Genomic DNA, 22456 nt, shown 5'->3' with positions numbered 1-22456 from the left:
ATTTTTATGGGCTTTGCAAGTTTTTACCAGTAGAAAATATTAATGATTTTGCATGGTCCACAAGACTGAACTGCTAAAAATGGGACAGAGGTTCATATTGTCTCAAATGACAACTTTGAGACATCAGACATCTTGTCCCCACTCATCCTTTTATTTTGTAAACAGGCACATCAGACAGACACAATATTATGAGGCATTTTCAAAACATAAAAAATGGTGTGGGAAGATCTCTTGCTTTATGCATTATATTATAAATTGCTTTTCCCAGAGGAAAGGAACCATGACATTTTCAATAAAGAGTTGCTTATGACCAAAGCAGCATTGTAATATGGCAGACATTTCTTGGAGGAAATAAACCAGTACAGACATATCTGAAGAATATGGAACACTTACAGAAAGCACAATCCATCATACCTTACAAGATCAGGTGGATTCATTTTTCTCTATTTTAAATTTAATGTCACTTATATTTCTGGATCTAAAAAAAAGTCACCATATATATTATCAGAAAAATCTGAATATGATCTTTCATGCTTAATCCTCTCAATCACAATCTGGAAACCAAACAGTTTCCCCCTTTCCCCAAGTATAAATCTTCTGGAAAAGATTATGGGGAGGAAAATAGACAGTACATCTGTTAGATCAGCCTATTTGCAACAATAAGAATCATATATCATACAATTTCCAGAGGACCACAGACTAATTTATCCTCTGTGGCTTATGTAAGATGATACACCATGTTGTTCTTCACTCAAGGACAACTCTATCATGACAATCAAATTGCTGAACCACAGGGGAGTGTTTAAAAGTTTTCATTGGGTGCTCAGAGTTCTGAGGCTGAAGAATGAGACCAGATATCAAGAAATATCCTATCATGTCTGTTGCCAGACCAAGGTTGTCCTTGCACAGTCAGCCAATTTAATTCAGCCACCTTCTTCCCTGTCTGGATCTTGGAATTCTATTTCAATCGATTATGTTACTCACATTCCTCCTCAACAGGGTTACATAACTATTTTGGTAGTAGTAGATTTATGTACCAAAATAGCTTATTGTATTCCTTGCAAATGCTCAGACACTTTCCAAAATAAGGGTTTTAGGTAGAAAGAGTTAGTCACATGCTCTTGGATTACAACTTTCAATTTATAGCCATCTGAAAACAAATCCTTGAAGTTTCTAAACATTCCATTTCATTTATCTTTGTGTTATCTTGTGTCAAATCAATTATTGGAAAACATGAACCAATTATAATAATACATGAGGTATTATATTTCATATCAGCAGAATAATAGGACTGAAAGGTTGCAAAATTTTCCCCAAACATTCAGTACATTCCTCAATAGGGGTGCCTTTCAGGCAATGTATGACTACTGCCGTATCTTTCCCTCTATCTTAAATTATATCTACTGTTTCTGTCAGACTTTCTACAGGAGTGAGAGACTGCTCTCAGCTCCTCTTTAAAGTACTCTCAGATTTGGCCAACGCTGCCTATAAGTGTGCTCTAAATTCAATAAGGCAAGTAGCTTCCAAGACTGCAGTGGGAGATTTGGTGAGACTTTATAAGGTTTTGCATTCTGCACATGTCAAAAGTTGGATTCAAAGGGGGGGGAGCTTGGGGGATCCTTTTAAATAACAAATTAGCTCATTGGCTTTTTTTCTATTCAATAAAGATTCACCCAGTCTTCTATTATCATTGCTTATTCATGAAGAGTCTCCTTGTCCTTGCGTTCAGATCTTGCCTGCTCTCTGACCCAAATATGAAGAAACGCTGCCCCACAGGCTTTCCTCTTTCAATCCACCATCTTTCATTCCTGGTACTAACCTTTTCCCAGGGTATCTCCTATTCAGTATTGAGAGGAGGAGGAGGAGGAGGAGGAGAAAAAAAACTTCTCTTCCAATTTCTAAGATTTCAAAATTAAGTCCAGTTCTTTATTCCTCCACTGCAAGACAATACACTGTTTCTCAGAACAAAGCAAAAAAAAATATATTGATGTTATAAAATTATTTCCAGAAGTTGTATAATGAGCCATTTCTTTGCCCATATTCATAATGGCTGCTTTGAAACAGTATGCAGGCAAGGATAGCCAGGAGCAATTTCTGAAGTAGTTTTGCTGTCCTTTCACGGATGCTTCTTACACAATCTCTATTTCTGAAATTTTGAAGTATTCATATTACCATAGAAACTGCCAATATTCCTCAGCTAATCTCCACTGGTCAACTGAGGAGATAGGAATGGGAAGTGTCTTTATTTGTTTGTAAGTAAATGTGTGTGAAAGAGGTATGTGCAACAATGAAAGGCACTGACGGAATATTAAGCAACTGAGCCACCACACAATTTGAAAAAGTGACTCTGCTTCCTATAGCATATAACTGACATTCCAAGAAACTTGAAATTTAAACAAAAGTTTCCTTCTCCCATACAGAGGCATCAATAAACAAAACAGTTGAATTAAGTTATGTTTGATCTGGGGTATGTTCCACTTACCTTCCCTACTGGTTCGCATCATGTCAGAAGTATGTTTCAGAAGTGCATTGGGTAAATGACCCTCTGCGTATGCCCAGAAGCTTTTGCGGCGCAGGCGGAGTAATAGTCGGACACAAGGTGTGGGTATAATGGGGTCACTTTTATTCAAACAACTCAACTTAACTTCTTTAACCGATTAACTTATTTAAACAATTAACCCCACGTGACCTGCAGGGTGCATAAATCAAATGGGGGCGGAATTAACTTTTAAGCCAATTCAACAGAGCAACACTCGGGCGAAAGCTCCTTGAAACTGGGTGCGGGTCCTGGTAAACTACACCTGTCCCCTGCACCGTTACCACGCCACCCATGGCGTGTGGGATGGCTCGCTACTGGTCTATGTTAATCACCAGCAAGCGAGCCACAGGAGCGACCCCCTCCCCGAACCCAAGCCGGTCGAGCCCTGTAATCCGAGAAGGAGCTCGCCCCTCACCTCAGTAGAGGTGCCCCTAAAGGAGATCACCAGTTGCTATTTACTTTATTTTCTGCCCCCTATCGGCCACCCCTCCCCCCAGTGACCCTAAGGGGGGGGCGCTAGTTGGTGGGGCCACCCCCTAACCACACTCCCACGCACAGAGTGGAGTAGGCGAAAAAACAATCGCAGCTCGTCCAATTCTGCTGCGACTGCAAAAAATTCCTACTCGGCCCCCAGAGGGCGACCCATCATATGCACCCTGTAACAGAGGGAGGGTGGGCGGGTGCCTCACGCTGATCCGGGCGAGACTGCTGCGCCATGAGGCAGCCCCCTTATATAGGGCTGCCTGGCTCGCCCGGCCAATCGGTGCACACGCACCACACCACGTCATCACGGCACCCCCTACAGCGTGGATGCCGTGGCTCCGCCCCCAACATGGCGGCCTCCTCTCCCGCCGATCGCCGCAAACCCCATCGGCTGGTAAGTCGGCCGTGGGAATTGCGCATGCGCAGAGAATTATTTGCCAGCTGCTTTTCAAGGAGCAGCGACTGGAGGACCGGTTTGGGATGGCCATCGCTGCTAGTTCAGCAAGTGGGGGCAAATTTCTACAACCGGTTCAGGCAAACTAGTCCAAACTGGCAGCAACCCACTACTGTGTTGGACACACCAAATGACAGTGTGAAGGTGATGCCTAAATGTGAAATTGATCTAAAAATTGTAAGATTTTTTAAAAGGATAATTGGAGTATAAAATATCGGTGTCTATATTATAATAATAGAAATCTCTTTTATTTTGAGAGTTTAATATCTGCTTATTTTATTAAGCATGTGTCAAATATTAGTCAATAAAATAAAGGGTTGCTGTGTTTTTGGATAGGACTCCAAAATATAAGAAAGAGGGGGGAAAGTATCACAATACAGGTAGTCCTTGACTGCAGTGGAGTTCAAACTTTTTTGCTGCTAAGCATGGCAGTTAAGTGAGTTGCATCCTATTTTACAACTTTTATGCCACCATTGTTAAGCAAATCACTGCAGTTGTTCAGGAAATCACTGCAAATATTGATTAAGCAAATCTGACTTCTCCAATTGACTTTGCTTGTCAGAATCTGGATGGGGAGTTTACGAATGGTAATCCTGGGATCCTGCAACTGGTAACTACATAATTTATCAACCACCCAAATTTTTTATCATATGAGCAGTCATAAGTTACTTTTTCATGGTGCTGTAATTTCAAACAATTACTAAGTGAATGGCTATAAGTCGAGACTACCTATAAATCATAAACATTCTTGTAACCATCAAATTGAAAAACAGGTAGTCCTCAACTTACAACTGTAATTGAGCAGCAATTTACTGTATATTGCTATGTGAGAAATTTTTAGTTTTGCCCATTTTTATTACTTTCCTTGCCACATTTGTTAAGTGAACCATTGCAGTTATTAAATTAGTAATGTAGTTATTAAGTGAATCTAGTTTCCTCATTGACTTTGCTTATCAGAAGGTCGCAAAAGGAGATCACGTGATCGCCAGACACGGCAACTGTCATAAATGTTAGTCAGTTGTGAAGCATCCAAATGTAAGTTACATGACCATGGGGATGCTGCAACAGTCATAAGTGTGAAAAATGGTCATCAGTCACTTTTTTGCCAGTGTCATTGTAACTTCAAATGGTCACTAAGTGAACTGTTGTAAGTTGAGGACTACCAGTAGGATATCTGGCAGCACTTATCCAGGAGATGAAGCAGCAATTACTGGTATAACAATAGATTATTTTGGATTCTCATAATACTGTAAACAGCAAGGTGTTCTCAAGGACTACTAGTAATGAAAAAATATAACGTTATTTCAAAATATTAAATAATAAGACAACATTTTGAGTTGTGGCAAAATTATCGTTAAATGTCAGAAATGTCATCGGAAATCCAGGTGTATTCCTGTAAACTATTTTTCACCTTTTGATGTGGATTGATATTCTTATAAGAGGAAATATAAGTATGAGTCCTATACTTATGGATTACTAAGAATGGCAACAATTTTATGGCACATAATCAACAAAGAACTTAACTATTTCTAAGTTTAAATGATGGCAAAGCTGGTAATGAAAACTACCTTACATAATTATTTCTGCATGACAATCCAACAGGACTTCTATTAGAGGGAGAGGGAATAGCTTGAACCATAAATATCATTAGTAGCTTCTCTTAAGTAGCCAAAAATTATGAATAATGCTATGATACCATTATGTTGGTATGCCCTGTTTTTCATTTGGAAGCTCAAGGTGACATTGATAGTACTCCATTCTCCAGTTTTTACTCACAGGGACAGTCCTGTTCATTGTACTAAGAGAGAGTGATTGGTCCAAGGTCACTTCATCTTACATGTATTCTTCAGTCCAATTCCTTAAATAATAAACCATGTATTGTATTTTCTGACACCATGTTGGCATTTTGCTTATGGATTTGAAAGTTGTATCTCCATTGTTTAGTCTGATAAACTATAAGGCAAAGAATTGTGATCAAAATGACATGAGAGTTATCCTATATATTCGGAATATGCTAAAGTCAATTTTGAAGATTATTTGAATATTAAATATCTGAATACTGGCCCTTAGCAATTTTTCAATGTCTTGTATATACTGTATGTATCTTAAAGCAATTGATATGACCTGCTTGTAACTTCTGCATTTTACAATCCATTTCTGTTGCAGAGAATATTATGTAACAATGGTCAAGTGGGTGAGCAACACTAAGACAGTGGTGCGGTGGCTAAACAGGCCTCAAAATATCTCCATCCTTACTGTATGTGAAACAACCACTGGTGCCTGTAGTATGGTATGAAATTTCTTATTCATAATGTCTCTTATGCATGTAGGGCAAGCTTTAGTGGTTTATTTTGACTTCAGCTCATTTCCATGCATTAACATACATCTTGTGTTAAATATATAGTACCTCGCTGTAGATCTAAGTGTGCTTACTAAGACAGCCTGCCATGAACATAAATATCAGATGATACTTTTGTTCTTCATTCCAACTCTATGGGCTAAAAAAGTCAGGTAGGGAGAACAGCTGGGTATCCACAAAACTATTTTGGGTTCCAAAAATTTATCTTTATTTGACAAAGCTAAATAGAATGAGGAAACAGTTTGAATTCTCAGTAGGATATCTGGCAGCACTTATCCAGGAGATGAAGCAGCAATTACTGGTATTATAACAATAGATAATTTTGGATTCTCATAATACTGTCAGCAGCAAGGTGCTCTTTTTGAAAAGAATTAATGGCAAACTAGTAATTTATGTCTAAGTAAATTGTTTAACCTGCCTCTGTTGTTCAGAAAATAATACAGAGGATCTACCAGACTCTAAACACTGGCCAAGTAAGATTTGTCAGCTTGTATATTAGCTTGTAGAAAATCAGACAATATGATCAGTTTAATTTGTAGTTGAAAAAAATGACTGATGATTTGAATCAATACGATTTTATTATTTTTGCTGTATTAACTAGAAAGAAGTCTTACTGTGTTATTTGAGAGTGTATTTTCTTCTCTTCCTTTCTTTTTAACTTCATTTTTTTTTTCTAGTTTTGCTATTTTTATTTTTTTTTCTTATAGATCCTGTTTTGAATAATCAGTTGGATTCGCTAGTTGTTTTTGGCTCTAGGGGGCAGTGCTCATCTCTGTTTCTAAGCCAAAGAGCTCCAAAGACGTCTCTTTGGTCACATGGCTGGTATGGAGGCGTATGGAGTGCTGTTACCTTCCCAACAAAGTGGTCCCTATTTTTCTACTTGCATTTTTACATGCTTTCAAACTGCTAGGCTGGCAGGAGTTGGGACAAGTAATGGGAGCTCACCCCATTACACGGTGCTAGGGATTCAAACCATTGAACCGCCAGCTTTCTGATTGACAAGTTCAGTGTCTTAGCCACTGAGTCACAACATTCTTTTGTACGTATACACATACCCAAATACAGAGATACATAACAAAGCATTTTACTCTCATTAACAATACATAAAAAGTTGTGATAGTCCTATATAACTTCACACTATGATATAATACATATTTGAATTACATTACAAAAGTACTGTAAAAGGAAGTTTCTTGATAATTATGTGTTTTCTTCCATTACACCAACCTCACATATCCAAATATATATGATAGATAAACATTAAATTATATACTGTGCAGTATACTGTACTGTTTCCTCTGGGATTGCTGGGTCTTTTGGTTTGCTAAGGATGGTTTGAAGGGCTTTATCTGGATTGTGTGCTGTGCTGATTTAATGTGGTTGTAGTTAGTCTGTTGGTGGTTTCTGAGTTATTCTTGAGGCATGGTAATGTAATTCTTTTTAGCAACTTTTGTGTTGGTTGTGCTACATTGGATTGAGTGCTCAGGGACTTTTTGATAAAGTTGCGTGGGTATCCATTTTGTTGAAATATGTTGTATAAATGTTCTATTTCCCTTTTCTGCCATTTTGGGTTGCTGCAGTGAGCTAGGGCTCACTTAAAGAAAGTCCTTACACAACTTCTCTTGTGGGATGTTGGTTTGTTGCTTTGGTAGTGGAATACCACTTTAGATTGGGTGGTTTTTCTGTAGACTTGCAAACAAAAAAATATTAAAAAGCCTTGTTTTTTTCTGACAGTTGTTTGGCATTTTATTTGTAGAATTCATACATTCATAAATTCTTTAATTTAAAAAAGAATGTTTTTTCTTCATTCTTCTAGTGTCCCTTGTTTAAACTAGAATCATAAAAGAAGAACAAGTGTTTGAAGCCTTTATGGGTTTACAGATTTCTCCCATTAAAATGCTGTTATTTAATGTTCAAATTAAAAACAGCAACAAGAGGAATTATCTTTGAAAGAGATTACTACTTCTCTAAGTAATGCTGAACAACCTACACTTTTGTGTACCTTTTGTGTCAAATAGAGTTGGCTATATGCAATTTTGTAGCTAATTTAAAGGCACAATAGTTCATAATTATGCTTTCAGAAATCTTGGAGCTCTCCAATACATGGATTTCTATTTTCAGAATATGTGTGTGTTTGTAAGTCACCAAGATAGTCTCGGGGGGGGGGGATTTTTGGCTTCCAGAGAGCCTCTGGGGGGTGGGGGAGGGCATTTTTACTGTCCCCCAGCACCAGGGAAGCCTTTGGAGTCTAGGGAGGGTAAAACACGAGCCTACTGGGTCCACCAAAAATTGGGATATAGGCTGTTTCCAGCCTCCAGAAGGCCTCTGGACGGCTGGAGAAGCTGTTTTCGCCCTGCCCCCTCCCCCCAGGCACTGAATTATGGGTGTGGCACTCACACATGCATAATAGCATGCACTCATGCTCTTTTGGCACCCAAGGAAAAAAAAGGTTTGCCATCACTGGTATAGACTCCTGCTTGAGCAGTGGTTGGACTAGATGGCCTATAAGGTCTCTTCCAACTCTGTTATTCTATTAAAGTTATTTTAAATTTCTCACACTCTCGTATAAGTTAATTAGTACAGCATTTCTTTGAATGCTTTAAATACTTCACCCTAGATCTCATATCTATTTGAACTAAGTTGTCATTTCTGTCAGTCGACTGTTGCAATTGTTTCTTTCTGTTCTGTCTTCCATCCTTTCCTTTCACAGCCTCCCCTCAAATTGCCATATATGGCTATTACGGACATTTCTTGAACCGCTCCGTATAACTGAAGAGCACTCATGTTAGAATAGATTGTGGCAGCTAATAAAAATTGACCAATCTATCAATTTTAAGATTCAAAATGCAACCTATTAGGCATATAATTGTCCAATAAATAACTTCTTGATATTTATGCATACTTAAGTATATTTTGTGTTGTTTTTAGAAGTATGAATTTACATCTGAAGTCTGGCTTTCAAAGCAGGTATAGTATTATTAATTATTTAGAAAAAATACAGGTATTGATTATTTCTTAAAAGCTTGGGAGTAATTTCAGCAGAATGTAAAATTAAATGACTTGGTACCTCACTATAGTTTCTGTATTTTTTCTGATGACATCGTAGAATAAAATTCTAGTATAGGTCTTTGATTGCTTGCAGTTTTATACTGTCCAGTTTATTCTGATTCCTCGCAGTTTATATTATATATTAAACTATATACATTGGCATAGTTAATATAAATGGTTATACAATCAGCCAGGCAAAAAGGGAGCATAGGTTCCCACAGGATAGGACTTACATACAGAAAATCTGCCTTTTGGCCCATGTCCCCATAGATTGCCAAAGGGAAGAGACCCTTAGCTTTTCCTTCCTTCAGAGCAGTATATAATAAGTCTGTCATTAGACAAATGCCTAATCAAGGGTCTAATAGAAATTAATTTCAATGCATTAGACAAGAAACCATTTATTTGCAAACATGATGATGCAAAATAGCCTTTAATGAGCTTCCCATTTTTAAAATAAAGCCAAAAATTTATAAAATTTAATATTATACATAGTAAATAATATTATAAAATCCAAGCTTTTGCAAAGCTTTGTGTCATGCAACACTTGTGCCCATTCCTGAATAGGCAGACTTTGCTAATAGTGACTTATGCCCTAGTCACCTTCAGATTAGGCTAGTATAATGCATTCAACATGGGACTGACCTTGAAGAGTATTCGAAACCATCCACATGCAGGTGCAGAATACCGTAGCACAGGCAGTTATGTGTGCTCCTATAACTGTGCATGTTACATTTCTGTTCTTCAAGGTGCAATTATTGCCCATTTGCTTCCAGGTCCAATTCAAAGTGCTGGCTCTCATCTTTAAAACCCTTTACGCTATGGCACTGGATTACCTGAGGACTCACCTGTCCCCAATTTTATCATCCTGCCCTATTGGATGTGGCAGTGACAGCATATTGTGTGTCCTTTTAGGGAATCACATTTGGTGGATCTCAAGAGGTGGCTTTCTCTGCTGCAGAGCTTGCCTTAGTTTTAAGTTGCTTAGGACAGATTATAGTATAATGAAAAGATAAAGCAAAAGATAATGCCAAGGAATTAAAATTGAGACAATTAAATACAAAGCTAAAAACCAAGACAATGAATGGTCTGGGCATGGAGATCTTCTCTACTGTGACAACCATCTCCAGACAATATGATCAGGTTTTCAGACTCTTCCAGTGGCCAGGAGTGTGGGCAAACAATTCATCTCTAATGGGAAAATATTACAGAGAGCAGGGGCCATAGAAGGAAAAAGCTCTTCTCATAGACCTAACCAGCCAAAATTCTTTGGCCAATGAGATCCTAAATAAGCCTCTTTTAAAGGAACTAGTATGGCAGGGCTACACAAACACATACACACGAATTGGGTGGCATAACAGTTGAATACATACCTACCTACCTACCTACATACATACATACATACATACATACATACATACATACATGTGTGAAGTAATTATCATAGACTATATTTGTATTTTCAGATATCTCCAATCCATAAGAAAATACATACATAACCAATGATTCACAATAACTTACTGGAAGACAGAAGTTTCATGTAAATTTCTTACAGTGTTAATGGTAATAATATTTCACTGTAAAAAGCTGTCCTGTGTTCCAGGAGGTTAACCCTCTTTAAGTAATAGTCTGGAGGTCAGGAGAAATGTACTTGCATTTCCTCCAAGGTGAGGAGGTCTTTCAGAATGTTCCCAGAGCCAGCTTGCATATAAAGCCTTCTTGTGTTCCTGTGAAGGCAAGTTCAGTTTCCCTTTGGATCTCTGTCAAAATACATGGAGGTTAGGAAATCATGGTGAAACTTGCCTATGAGTTCTATTCTGTGCTTACCTTAAGCTATCCATACATTAACCTAAAGGCACAAAGAAGGATTTACTCTATTGCGAAGCAGTTTAAAATTGCTATTTTGGAGAAGGGGGATATTTCTAAGTAATGGAATTGCCTCTTGAATTAGTTTTGTGCTTTATTATCTTGACTCTTTATTCATTTAGAAGGTATCTGTAGCTACCCACCTTATGCCCCTGACCCTTATAACCCTGAGTGTCTTATAAACCATTGTAAAAACAGTAAAAAAAATTGAAATCATATTTATACCATAATAATATATGTTTATCTTCAATGTGTTCAGTATTTGAATATACCATCTGTAAAAATGATAGCATATACTAGGTAATTTTTAACAATATTTTTTTTCTCTGGGTTTGTTTGTTTTTTTAGAATGAGGAGCCAGTTTTTTCTAAAGATGGCAATACATTTTTTATGACAGTTCCAGTTAAACAAGGTGGTCGTGGTGAATTCCACCATATTGCTATGTTTAATGTTCAGGTGAGCCTCTTTTACTTAAGTTAGATTTCAACCACAGAAACTCATTGGGCACCTCTGAGCAAATTATAGTCTGTCCACTCAACCTACTTCACAAGATTGGTGTTACGGGGAATAACAGATTCGTTTTTAATTGTGCTTACATATAAGTTCATACAAAATAAGCATACAGAAGAATGAATAATGTATGAATCCCTAGCTATGTGACAAACCAGTCCCTGAATCCCATTGAAGTGAACTATTTAAGGACATGCTATAAGATATACTCTCATTGAGAATTCAAGGAAATTAACTGTAAGATATAAGAGTTATTCGTTCGTTCGTTCGTTCGTTCGTTCGTTCGTTCGTTCGTTCATTCATTCATTCATTTATTGCATTTCTATGCCGCCCCTCTCCAAAGACTCAGGGCTGCTCACAAGTTGGATATCTGTTGTCCAAAACAACCTCATAACTCACATATATGTGTGGACATCAGTATTTTTCTAACACAGGTGAATGCTCAGCAAAACAAATGCTATAATTTGTATCTTCCCTCTTTTTAAGGATAGTGTCATCACCAACATCACTATTACCAGCACCCCAACCACCACTTCCCCCCCCCCCAAAAAAAAACCCCAGGACTTCCTCACTCATTCCCTTCCTTTCAATCAATTCCCGTTCCTTTCATACACAGGTTTTTTTTAGTTTGTTCCTCATTTTGTAATATGCCTCAATCACCTCAGTGTACTTCAGGAGTACCTAGGTGCAGGGAGAGGTTCTAGGGGTCAAAATAACAGCTGTAACTATACAATTGAAACCCTGACCCTTTTTTACATACAATTTAGGTTGTTGTATTGAGGTTTATTTTACTTCTCTGCCAAAACCCCAGACATATTACTTTATATTATTTCTTTTCTTTTGTGTACACAGAGTGCATATACACCAAGACAAATTTCTTGTATGTCCAGTCATACTTGGCCACTAAAAAATTCTATTCTATTCCATTCTATTCTATTCTATTCTACTCTACTCTACTCTACTCTACTCTACTCTACTCTACTCCACTCCACTCCACTCCACTCCACTCCACTCCACTCCACTCCACTCCACTCCACTTTATTCACTTTTTCATTGTGTCTAGTTCAATTCATTTTTGGCCCTATCTCTAGTTTACTGCAAACTTAAATAACCCATTTTCATTGCATTCAACATACATTTTTGTCTTGCTGATATAATCAACTTACATTTTCATACAAGAAAGTATTCACACTCACCCGCTTATACAAGGCCATCTTTGCTTATTTCAACAAATGTTCATTCTTCACAATAGCCTGCATACTATGTGCTATTTTTCTACCTCCATTTGCTTGTGCATTCATTTGACCATCTTCAGTTAACATTTTACGAAGGTACACAAAGTCAGCTATTTGCTTATTTTTTACTGTTTGTATAAAACTTGTGTTAATTCATTCATTTCATTTTACCTATCAAATACAAATACCTTGAGTTTTGATTCATGAATTTTCAGATTAATGTTTCTCACTGTATTCCACAATATATCTAATGTTTCTTGCAAATAATTTATACTCCCAGATAAAATCACAGCATCATTTGTATACAGAAATACACACATATATCTTTCTCAGTCAACAAATATTAATCAAATTATGAGAATTAATATAAATATATCTATAAATATATTTTGACATCACCACCTTGACAACATACTTTTTATCTTACTCCCTCCCTAAATAGTCCATATTTCTCATGCAGATTTTATCTCTTCATTTTACAAACTCTAAATATATCTATTTTTATTTTTCATTTAATTTGTTAATTTGTTTTTTCTTCCATTCATTTCTCTTACTTTCAAATTGCAACTTTTTATCCTTTTATCCTGACTGATACCAAAGGGGCCCATAAAATTTGATCCTTTATCAATCATTGCAACAATTTGATCCTTGCTGCTAATCATTGCTTGCTGCCAATCAAAGCAATTGCTTTGATCAATTAAGGAAAGCCATGGGAGAAAAATTGTTAAATTTATTATTTTTTGCAGATTAAAAATGAACCATTTAGTATACGACATCTGACATCAGGAAACTGGGAAGTTATAAAAATCTTGGCATATGACGAAAATACCCAAAAGATGTGAGCATTATTTTTCTTTGTCTGTTCAGGTAAAATATCTGTGTTATCAAGATAGATTCAATGTTATTGGTATAGCAATGTTAATTATGTTTCTTTTGTTATTAAATGCTAATAATAGCCTTGGCCCATAAATACAAAGACAAACTGTATTTAATCTCTTGATATATTCTAGTAACTTTTCTTGAATATTAAAATAAGGCTAGGCTGTAATAAATTCTGCTTCAAAGTATTGATTTAAATAAGAAAATCCAAACATTATATTAGACAACAATATTTTCAAGTGGTCTTGCTTTAGAATCTTAAATAGTAAGATCATTAAGATTAAAAATTAAATACATTTTCATCTTTGGATCTCCCATATTTAAAATCTGCTTACCTTCAAGAATAACAAGGAATGGTTCTTGCTGCTTTTTCTTAGATTGTAGATGGATGTGTTTCCCAGTGCTATTAACAGAAAGGATTTCTCAGGAACTCCTGAAAATCATTTAATTAATAATTACCTTTGTTAAGAATTCAATCCTGTATTGCATGGAAATAAACCTTGTTGAATGTGATGAGATTTCCAAAGGATTTTATTTAAATATATAGAAGTGTTGAAGCCATTTTCCAATATAACAGATGTTTAGTTATTGGTGCCTAGTATGAGAATGAGCTAAAGTGTCTGTTGTCTTTAATAAAAACAAAGTGGGTACTTTGAAAACCTGTATTCGTTTTCTCGGAACGAGATCAGTTGTTCTGCCTGAACATTAGTTAATTTGCTTCTCCTTTTTTATCTGGGAGAATTGAGGCAGACAATCTCTTCTGAACAGTAAGACTTCTAATAAAAACAAGTCTTTTAATCATTAATTAGCCTCCATCTGCATAGAACGTAGCATATGCAATAGTCCAATTTGTATTTTATTTTTACAAAGTCGGGTATGCTAATGCTCTAGTTTTCTTCTTAATAACCTGAGGACACATTCTAGTCAACATGAATGATTATGATGTTCATGATAATAAAACTGTACTATGGCCTCAAAAAATGAATTGGATATCTTATCCTGAAAGGGGAAAATAAATCTGGAATTTCAAAGCTTTTTTGTTAATGACAAATCAGGAGCAATGTAAAGAAATAAGTGAGTCTCAAGATGTTTTGTAGATAGCCACTTCAATCTAACTTATGGTAAGAATGATCCTGCTCTTCTGTACCACTGAAATCCTTAGGTCAGATGTTCATTATGTTTATTATCTACTGGAAATTAGTATATATTCATCTGTTCCTTTTTTTCTCATTTTGCCAGTTATTTTTTAAGTACTGAGAATTCACCAAGAGGAAGACAATTACATAGGTAAGCAGATACGGTGTGATGTGATTCCTAAGTGATTGACAGAGCCGTGTCTCTTTGTTTACAAAAAAGATATTAACTTAAATGTCAAAAAATATCCTGTGCATACCTTAGAAATTCTGCATGAACCTGTGGGTTTATAAAAGAAGCAAATTTCATAGGAACAGTATATATTGTGACAGAAAGATAATAACCTCAAGACATTCTTCACAGTATAATACTAAGCCTAGTTAGCATTTTATATGCATTGGAAAATGCCAAGGAAATAGAAGGAATAAAAATGAAGTTACAGTCAGTGTTGTTCTCTTTCATTTTAAGCCTGGTGTTCACAGATACTGTACATATTTCCACATCCTTAATTTTCCACTACATTCCTTTGCGATAGAAGAAATTGGTGATACATAGGGAAGACATTTGAGAGAAGAAAGTACAGTGGTACCTCTTCCTAAGAACATCTATACTTACAAACTTTTCTAGACAAGAACCTGGCGTTCAAGATTTTTTTGCCTCTTCTCAAGAACCATTTTCCATTTACAAACCTGAGCCTCTGAAACTGTAATCGGAAAAGGCAGGGAGAAGCCTCTGTGGGGCCTCTCTAGGAATCTCGTGGGAGGAAACATGTCCTCTACCCTCCTTGTAGTTTCCCCAATCACACACATTATTTGCTTTTACGTTGAGTCCTATGGGAAAAATTGCTTCTTCTTACAATCTTTTCTACTTAAGAACCTGGTCGCGGAACAAATTAAGTTTGTAAGTAGAGGTACCACTGTATAGTATAGGTAGTCCATATCTTACAACTGCTTGCTCAGTTCAATGTTACAGTGGCACTAAAAAAAGAGACATATGTCAATATTTCCTTCTTATCACCATTGCAGCATGGCCTTGGTCACATAATCAGCATTCAGATGCTTGGCAATTTATTCATATTTATGACAGTTGCAGTGTCCCTGTGTCATGGGTTCATCTTTTACGAACATCCAATAAGCAAAGTCAATGGGGAAGCCAGATTCATTTAACAAATATGTTACAAACTTAACAACTGCAGTGATTCACTTAACAACTATGTTAATAAAGACCATGAAATGGGGCAAAACACACTTAATGACTGTCACTTAGTAACATAAATTCTGGCCTCAATTATGGTAGTAAGTTGAGGACTATGTAATGAGGTGTTAGAAATATTGACAATTAAAACCAAAGAAATTTTCCTTACACTGTAGGTTTTCTTGTACTTGGTTAATTAATTTATTTTTTTCATTTCCTTAGTGTGTCAGCAACTGAAATGCTGAATCGTCAATGCCTCTCATGCAATTTTATGAAAGATCATTGTACATATTTTAATGCAAAGTTTAGTCCTTCAATCAAGTATTTCATTCTACAGTGTAAGGGTAAGCCAGGCTCTCTTTATACTATTATTACACTTATTTTTAAAAAATGAAATGTATCTTAGTGATAAATATTACAAATAAAAATATTTATATTATTATAGTAAATACAAAATTTCAACTCTGGCATTATAACAATAGCACTTAGACCTGCTATACTGCTTTACAGTGTTTACAGCCCTCTCTACTCCTCTTGCCACCCAACAATCTGAGTCTTCCTTTTACCGATCTTGGAAGGATGGAAGAATGAGTCAACCTTGAGACTTCTGAGATTTGAACTGCCAAATTGCAGCCAGATAGCAGAAGTATCCTGCAGTGCTGCATTCTAACCTCTAGACCAGTGATTTTCAACCTTTTTTGAGCTGCGGCACATTTTTTACATTTACAAAACCATGGGGCACATTGAGGGGATGAGGCTAAAAAAAGTTTGGATGAAAAAATTCTCTCACTCTCTTCCTCCCTTTCGCTCTATTTCTCTTTCTCCCACTTTCTCTCCCTTCCTTTTTTTTCTCTCTCTCTCCATCCCTCTTTCTTTCTCTCTTCCTTCTTTCCTCTTTTCTGCTCTCTCTCTCTCCCTCCCTACCTCCCTCTATGTCTTTCTTTCTCCCACCTTCCCTCCCTCTCTTTCTCTCTCTCTCTTACTTTCTTTCTCTCTCTTTCTCTCTCCTTTGCTTTCTTTCTCTCTTGTTCTCTTTCTCTCTCTTGCTTTCTCTCTCTTGCTTTCTTTCTATCATTTTCTTTCTCTTTCTTTCTTTCTCTCTCTCTTGTTTTCTTTCTCTCTCTGAGTTTCGCGGCACACCTGACCATGTCTCGCGGCACACTAGTGTGCCACGGCACACTGGTTGAAAAACACTGCTCTAGACCACCGTGGCTCTTTATATATGTATTTGTTGTGTATACTACATATGAAAATTGCCTTACTTGATAAGTTAAATTTTGTACTGGTTACTTCGATCATTCCTATGACAGAACGGTCTACAAAACAAAGAACCAAGGGAGAGGGATCGCTAGAAGTAATTGTACTAAAGTTATATTCACTAGTTATTTAAATTATTTAAAAGGCTATCCTTCAATTTGTTCCCCTACTATCAAATTACACACTGCCAAAAGTCTGAATAGTTGCAGATCTAGATCACATTCATCAATCAGTGTCATAAATAACATTCTTGTTATCATTAGTAAAATGTCCATGAAGGTTATTGAGGTTGCCAGAGAATGAATACATAGACATATGTTTGTTTGTTTGCATGCTTGCTTACTTGTTTGCTTGCTGCTACAGTCATTTCACAATCCACAGTTCTAAGGGGAAACATTTCTAAAGAAATCCTGTATTCTGAACATTGCAAATTGCAAGATCATAAAAGGAGGAAGAGGAGGGGAAAGAATATGTGCGTTGAAGTAGAAGCAAGGATGTTTTAATTTGAATTCCTGCATTGAGAAGGGAAGGGACAAGTTTGACATCCTAAAAGGCCCCTTCCATATCTATAATTCTATGGAATCAGGTGCTTCTTCACAAGGGTACTCTTATCTATCCACTGAATCAAAGCTACAAGATATTTGGATATGTTTCTTCTGAGATTTCCGTTCAGTTTTCTAATGGCCTCCAAATGACTTTGCAAAGTCTAAATGCTCCCTGTTCTCTCTTTGAGTTAATAGTTGCTGCAGGTACTCTGTGCTTTATGTAATCAGGCTATTAATCGCTCTATGTGTCAATTTCTCAGCTGTAAAATTGAAATGATGAAGATAATAACAATCACGCATTTATTATTTCCCAGCAGACTATGCTATTGCCTTTGCATTAATGTGACCATTCATATGCTAAATATTAAAGCACATGCAGTAGTAGTTTTGAAAAATCTGTCTTAGAATAATTGATGTTTTGCTTTATTTTTTTTTAAGTTGGGAAATCCAAAGCTAGTTTCTTTTATTTACTTCCTCTGTGTGCCTGTCCTTTGGTGTTTTACAGGTCCTGGTGTTCCAATTGTCAGCCTTCACAGCACAGTTAATCCTGAAGGTAACTTATGCCAGTTCACTGGGGATTTTCTTGTGGTTTTCTGCCTTTCAGTTGAGACCATCAGGAAATTAATTTCTAAACCTCATCTTAATTACAACCTAGGAATAAACATGCATGTAAGCAATAAGGACAGAGTGAAATTAATACAGTAGCTATAATTTATCAGGGATTTTTCATACTGATCTTCCATTATTACGTACTCTTTATTTCCCATTAATGCTTAAAACAATTAGGTGGCAAAGTAGCACAATCACTTTAAATAACTATTAAAATTGAATTCATATTACAGTACAATATTTGCTTTAAAATACTTTAAAGCTCTAATACAATTAGTCTGGATTAAGGAATTGTTTCTGACTGCTAGTTATCTAATTGATCATTTTTAATGATACAAATATTGTGCTTAAATCTCTCTGTTTAAGCAACTCAACACATTCATGTACACACATACAAATAATATATTGGAAATGGCCCTGGGTTGGGCCGAGAGGCAAAAAAGGAGCTGTGATGTTCCTTCAATATACCAGGGTGATTCGACACAAAATGTAACCCTTCCCTGGTACAGAGCTGAAGGGATTGGATACTGTAGCCTAGAGGATAATTCTCTGCCTTACAAGGCAAAGGTTGCAGGTTCAAGTCCCAGTGGGTATGGCTAGCTGATGAGGCCAAAATAAGGCCGAAATAGATCTATCCTAGTCTCCCTTAATTTTCAAATTCAGCTTAAACATGTGACACATATAGATAGAATTGTCGGCTATCAATAAAATTAACTGCCTTGGAAATGGCCCTGAGTTGGGCCGAGAGGCAAAAAAGGAGCTGTGATGTTCCTTCAATATACCAGGGTGATTCGACACAAAATGTAACCCTTCCCTGGTACAGAGCTGAAGGGATTGGATACTGTAGCCTAGAGGATAATTCTCTGCCTTACAAGGCAAAGGTTGCAGGTTCAAGTCCCAGTGGGTATGGCTAGCTGATGAGGCCAAAATAAGGCCGAAATAGATCTATCCTAGTCTCCCTTAATTTTCAAATTCAGCTTAAACATGTGACACATATAGATAGAATTGTCGGCTATCAATAAAATTAACTGCCTTGGAAATGGCCCTGGGTTGGGCCGAGAGGCAAAAAAGGAGCTGTGATGTTCCTTCAATATACCAGGGTGATTCGACACAAAATGTAACCCTTCCCTGGTACAGAGCTGAAGGGATTGGATACTGTAGCCTAGAGGATAATTCTCTGCCTTACAAGGCAAAGGTTGCAGGTTCAAGTCCCAGTGGGTATGGCTAGCTGATGAGGCCAAAATAAGGCCGAAATAGATCTATCCTAGTCTCCCTTAATTTTCAAATTCAGCTTAAACATGTGACACACACACACACACACACACACACACACACACACACACACACACACATATATATATATATATATATATATATATATATATATATATATATATATATTTGTTTTCGTAAATTTTCACGGGTATATGTATGTAGATTGTTCTGAGTTCGGGTTTTGCCCTGTGTAATGTTTTGCATGTCTATGCGACGTTTCGGTGAAATCACATTCACCATCATCAGGCTGGAGTTCCAATCTTTGTGTTTTTGCAAATGAATATTAGCAACTGACATTTCTTCTTAGCATGTAGTGTGGGGGTGGAGATTTGCTTTGAATGTAGCAAATAGATTGGGTGACTATGCTTCCGTGATCTGATTGGTTGGTGTAATCATGGTTATAGAAGGAATGGCATGAAGATTATGAAGTGTTTTGTTTAAGTCTGATTTCCAAATGTAAAATTCTAAAATCATAATAATTAAAGGATTGACATATTGATTATAATGAAGTGTTTATTTTGTTTAAGGCTGGTTTCCAAATCTCTGGCAGGCGCGAGGTATCATCCCTTTTATTTAAACAAAAGGACCTCTTTTCAATTTCAATAGCTTCTAGAGAGATTCTTTTATATAAATTCTCTGTTTTGTGGAGTAATTTAGTTTTTTCAAAGTCAATTTCGTGCCCTGTTTTTTTAATGTGCTGGACAAGGGAGGAGGTCTTCTCCTGTTTCTTGACTGCATTCATATGTTCTGCCATGCGCTGGCTCACTCTTCGGTTAGTTTGTCCAATGTATGTGGCTGCACATGTTTTGCAAGGGATTTCATAGATACCTTGGTATTCTAATTGGATTTTATCTTTGGGGCTCCTTAGGATATTAGATATTTTTTGGTTAGTGCAAAATGAGGTTTTGATGTTATGTTTTTGTAGAATTTTACTAATTTTATCCGTGGTGCCTTTGATGTAAGGAAGGATGGTGGTGCCATTGTCCTGTTCTTGATCTTGTTTTTTGGGGGGTGTCTCTTTATTGATTAGGTTTGTTATTGTTTTCTCTTTGAATCCATTAGAAATTAGTACATCTTTGAGTTTGTTCAATTCAGTTTTTAAGTGCTCATGGTCAGCTAAGCGTTTGGTTCTGGTGATGAGAGTTTTGGCCACTGAGGTGATTTGTGCGGGGTGGTGGTGTGAGTGTGCATTTAGATAACGGTTGGTATGGGTTTTCTTTTGGTAGATAGTATGTCCTAGGCTGCCATTGGGTTTTTTATAGACCAGTACATCTAGAAAGGGAAGTTGATCATTGATTTCTGTTTCCATAGTAAACTGTATTTTGGGGTGTAGGCTGTTGAGATGAGTGAGGAAATTGTCTAGTTTTTCTTTACCATGTGGCCAAATTACAAAGGTATCATCAACATATCTCAGCCAAAGTTTGGGTTTGTATTTGGCTTGCTCTAAAGCATTATTTTCGAAATATTCCATATAGAGGTTGGCTATGACAGGTGATAGAGGTGATCCCATGGGGGCTCCCTCTATTTGTTTATATCTTTGTTCATTATAGATGAAGTATGTATTGGTCAGGCAGTGGTTGGTAAGGTCTAGGATATATTTGGGGGGTTTGTGTTTGTCTTGGATAGCTGTCAAGGCTTCTGTAATAGGTATTTGTGTGAACAGGGACACGACATCGAAACTTACAAGTAGGTCATCGGGTTGTAGGTTTTGTTTTTTAATTATTTGTATAAAGTGGGATGAATTTTGAACATATGAGGTAATAGTTTCTGTATATGGTTGAAGGTATTTGGCTAAAAATTTGGCAAGGTTTTGTAGAGGGGAGCCTATAGAACTGACTATTGGCCTGAGAGGTATTCCTTCTTTGTGTATTTTTGGAAGGCCATAGAGTTTTGGACATATGGAAACTTTGGCTGAGATATGTTGATGATACCTTTGTAATTTGGCCACATGGTAAAGAAAAACTAGACAATTTCCTCACTCATCTCAACAGCCTACACCCCAAAATACAGTTTACTATGGAAACAGAAATCAATGATCAACTTCCCTTTCTAGATGTACTGGTCTATAAAAAACCCAATGGCAGCCTAGGACATACTATCTACCAAAAGAAAACCCATACCAACCGTTATCTAAATGCACACTCACACCACCACCCCGCACAAATCACCTCAGTGGCCAAAACTCTCATCACCAGAACCAAACGCTTAGCTGACCATGAGCACTTAAAAACTGAATTGAACAAACTCAAAGATGTACTAATTTCTAATGGATTCAAAGAGAAAACAATAACAAACCTAATCAATAAAGAGACACCCCCCAAAAAACAAGATCAAGAACAGGACAATGGCACCACCATCCTTCCTTACATCAAAGGCACCACGGATAAAATTAGTAAAATTCTACAAAAACATAACATCAAAACCTCATTTTGCACTAACCAAAAAATATCTAATATCCTAAGGAGCCCCAAAGATAAAATCCAATTAGAATACCAAGGTATCTATGAAATCCCTTGCAAAACATGTGCAGCCACATACATTGGACAAACTAACCGAAGAGTGAGCCAGCGCATGGCAGAACATATGAATGCAGTCAAGAAACAGGAGAAGACCTCCTCCCTTGTCCAGCACATTAAAAAAACAGGGCACGAAATTGACTTTGAAAAAACTAAATTACTCCACAAAACAGAGAATTTATATAAAAGAATCTCTCTAGAAGCTATTGAAATTGAAAAGAGGTCCTTTTGTTTAAATAAAAGGGATGATACCTCGCGCCTGCCAGAGATTTGGAAACCAGCCTTAAACAAAATAAACACTTCATTATAATCAATATGTCAATCCTTTAATTATTATGATTTTAGAATTTTACATTTGGAAATCAGACTTAAACAAAACACTTCATAATCTTCATGCCATTCCTTCTATAACCATGATTACACCAACCAATCAGATCACGGAAGCATAGTCACCCAATCTATTTGCTACATTCAAAGCAAATCTCCACCCCCACACTACATGCTAAGAAGAAATGTCAGTTGCTAATATTCATTTGCAAAAACACAAAGATTGGAA

At 36.7% G+C, this 22456-nt stretch overlaps 1 protein-coding gene across 1 annotated transcript in view; it reads left to right on the top strand.

The window, feature by feature from the left end:
* Positions 1 to 22456, top strand: part of DPP10 (dipeptidyl peptidase like 10) — a 259843-nt gene that overhangs the window by 206682 nt on the left and 30705 nt on the right. Inside the window, exons 11-17 of the mRNA XM_070731023.1 lie at positions 5643 to 5766; positions 8764 to 8802; positions 11095 to 11202; positions 13238 to 13329; positions 14610 to 14657; positions 15921 to 16042; positions 18006 to 18053. Coding sequence (XP_070587124.1) covers positions 5643 to 5766; positions 8764 to 8802; positions 11095 to 11202; positions 13238 to 13329; positions 14610 to 14657; positions 15921 to 16042; positions 18006 to 18053 — 581 coding nt within the window. The remainder of the gene's footprint in view (positions 1 to 5642; positions 5767 to 8763; positions 8803 to 11094; positions 11203 to 13237; positions 13330 to 14609; positions 14658 to 15920; positions 16043 to 18005; positions 18054 to 22456) is intronic.

The sequence above is a fragment of the Erythrolamprus reginae genome, chromosome 1, assembly GCF_031021105.1.
Source record: "Erythrolamprus reginae isolate rEryReg1 chromosome 1, rEryReg1.hap1, whole genome shotgun sequence".
Lineage (NCBI taxonomy): Eukaryota > Metazoa > Chordata > Lepidosauria > Squamata > Dipsadidae > Erythrolamprus > Erythrolamprus reginae.
This window is presented reverse-complemented; position numbering and strand designations above follow the sequence as displayed.